At 31.9% G+C, this 1,123-nt stretch overlaps 1 protein-coding gene across 1 annotated transcript; it reads left to right on the top strand.

Annotated features, from left to right (window-relative positions):
- Positions 1-602: 602 nt before the first annotated feature.
- On the top strand, positions 603-1,111 carry LOC106751076 (phospholipase B1, membrane-associated-like; the record flags this gene model as incomplete). Its single annotated transcript, XM_014631854.1, has 2 exons — positions 603-745; positions 933-1,111. Coding segments are annotated over exons 1-2 (313 nt in total), but the record flags the coding sequence as incomplete, so codon positions are not given.
- Between the last annotated feature and the right edge of the window lie 12 nt (positions 1,112-1,123).

Raw genomic sequence — 1,123 nt, 5'->3', positions numbered from 1 at the left:
TAGTCAACGCTGATCATCTCTTGTTTACGACTCGTTGCTAAGAGAATCTCCTGTATGTTCAAGTTGCTAAAGGCGCGGGCATCAAGACACGGGCGTAACAATAAGTATCTACTTTATTTTCCTCCAGTTACTTTTTATCGTGAGGTGGTTTTAAAATATACGTTTTCGCATCGTTATTATATCGCGAGATGGTTTAAGAATTTTCTTTCTAACGTCACTTTTACATCTCGAGATGGGTTCACAGGTTTTATATCACNTATATAAAAATTACGATATTTTGAATATCACACATGAAAAACAAAGTTAACAGGAAAACACAAAATGTAGATTTTGTCACTAAAACCTTATTGACCTTATTGACCGGTGTAATTAGTTTCTGGCAATTAAATGTTTATAACAACAATCTGGTTTGCAGTTAATATCAATAATGATCGGAGTTAACGACTTTTGCACCAATATATGTTGGAATTCTTCACCTTCGTCAATTCTCGATAAACACAAAGCAGATTTAATTCAAGTTTTGACGACATTGAAAGAAAATTTGTCACGAACTTCGACATCGTTGATTCCGCCACAACATATGAAAACTTTGTTNGATTCCACCACAACATATGAAAACTTTAGTTGTCAGTCGTAAGGGTAGACCATCTTTTACATGTGACCTTATGACGAATATCGAATGTTCTTGTATGTTTGGCCTTAGATATCAAAGTTTTATACCAGAATATTATAATATCATGAGACGGTAAGTATTTAACTATACAAATAATACTTTTATTAAATAAATTCTTTGAAAAATTCTCTGAATATTTCAATCTTTTAATTTTTAATTCATTTTTGATTTATTTCAAAAATGATAGCAAAATATATATACATGCATCATAGCAAAAGATATATACATGTATCAATTAAAAAATTTAATTACGTTTCAGGTGGCAAGAGTTGGACATGGAAATCTCTATTTATCCTGAATTCCAGAGGGACGATTTTGCAGTCATAACTCAGGCTATTACATTAGATTTAAGCATACCACTCGCTTCTGATAAGTATGCCGATACAACATATTTCACCAAGGATTGTTTTCACTACAGTCAGAAAACTAACGCTCGAAGTAAATTCCATT

This window comes from Dinoponera quadriceps, unplaced genomic scaffold (genome assembly GCF_001313825.1).
Source record: "Dinoponera quadriceps isolate SergipeBrazil2010 unplaced genomic scaffold, ASM131382v1 scaffold8309, whole genome shotgun sequence".
NCBI classification, from domain to species: Eukaryota; Metazoa; Arthropoda; class Insecta; order Hymenoptera; family Formicidae; genus Dinoponera; species Dinoponera quadriceps.
The sequence above is the reverse complement of the archived record's forward strand: the minus strand, read 5'-3'. Positions and strand labels throughout refer to the sequence as shown.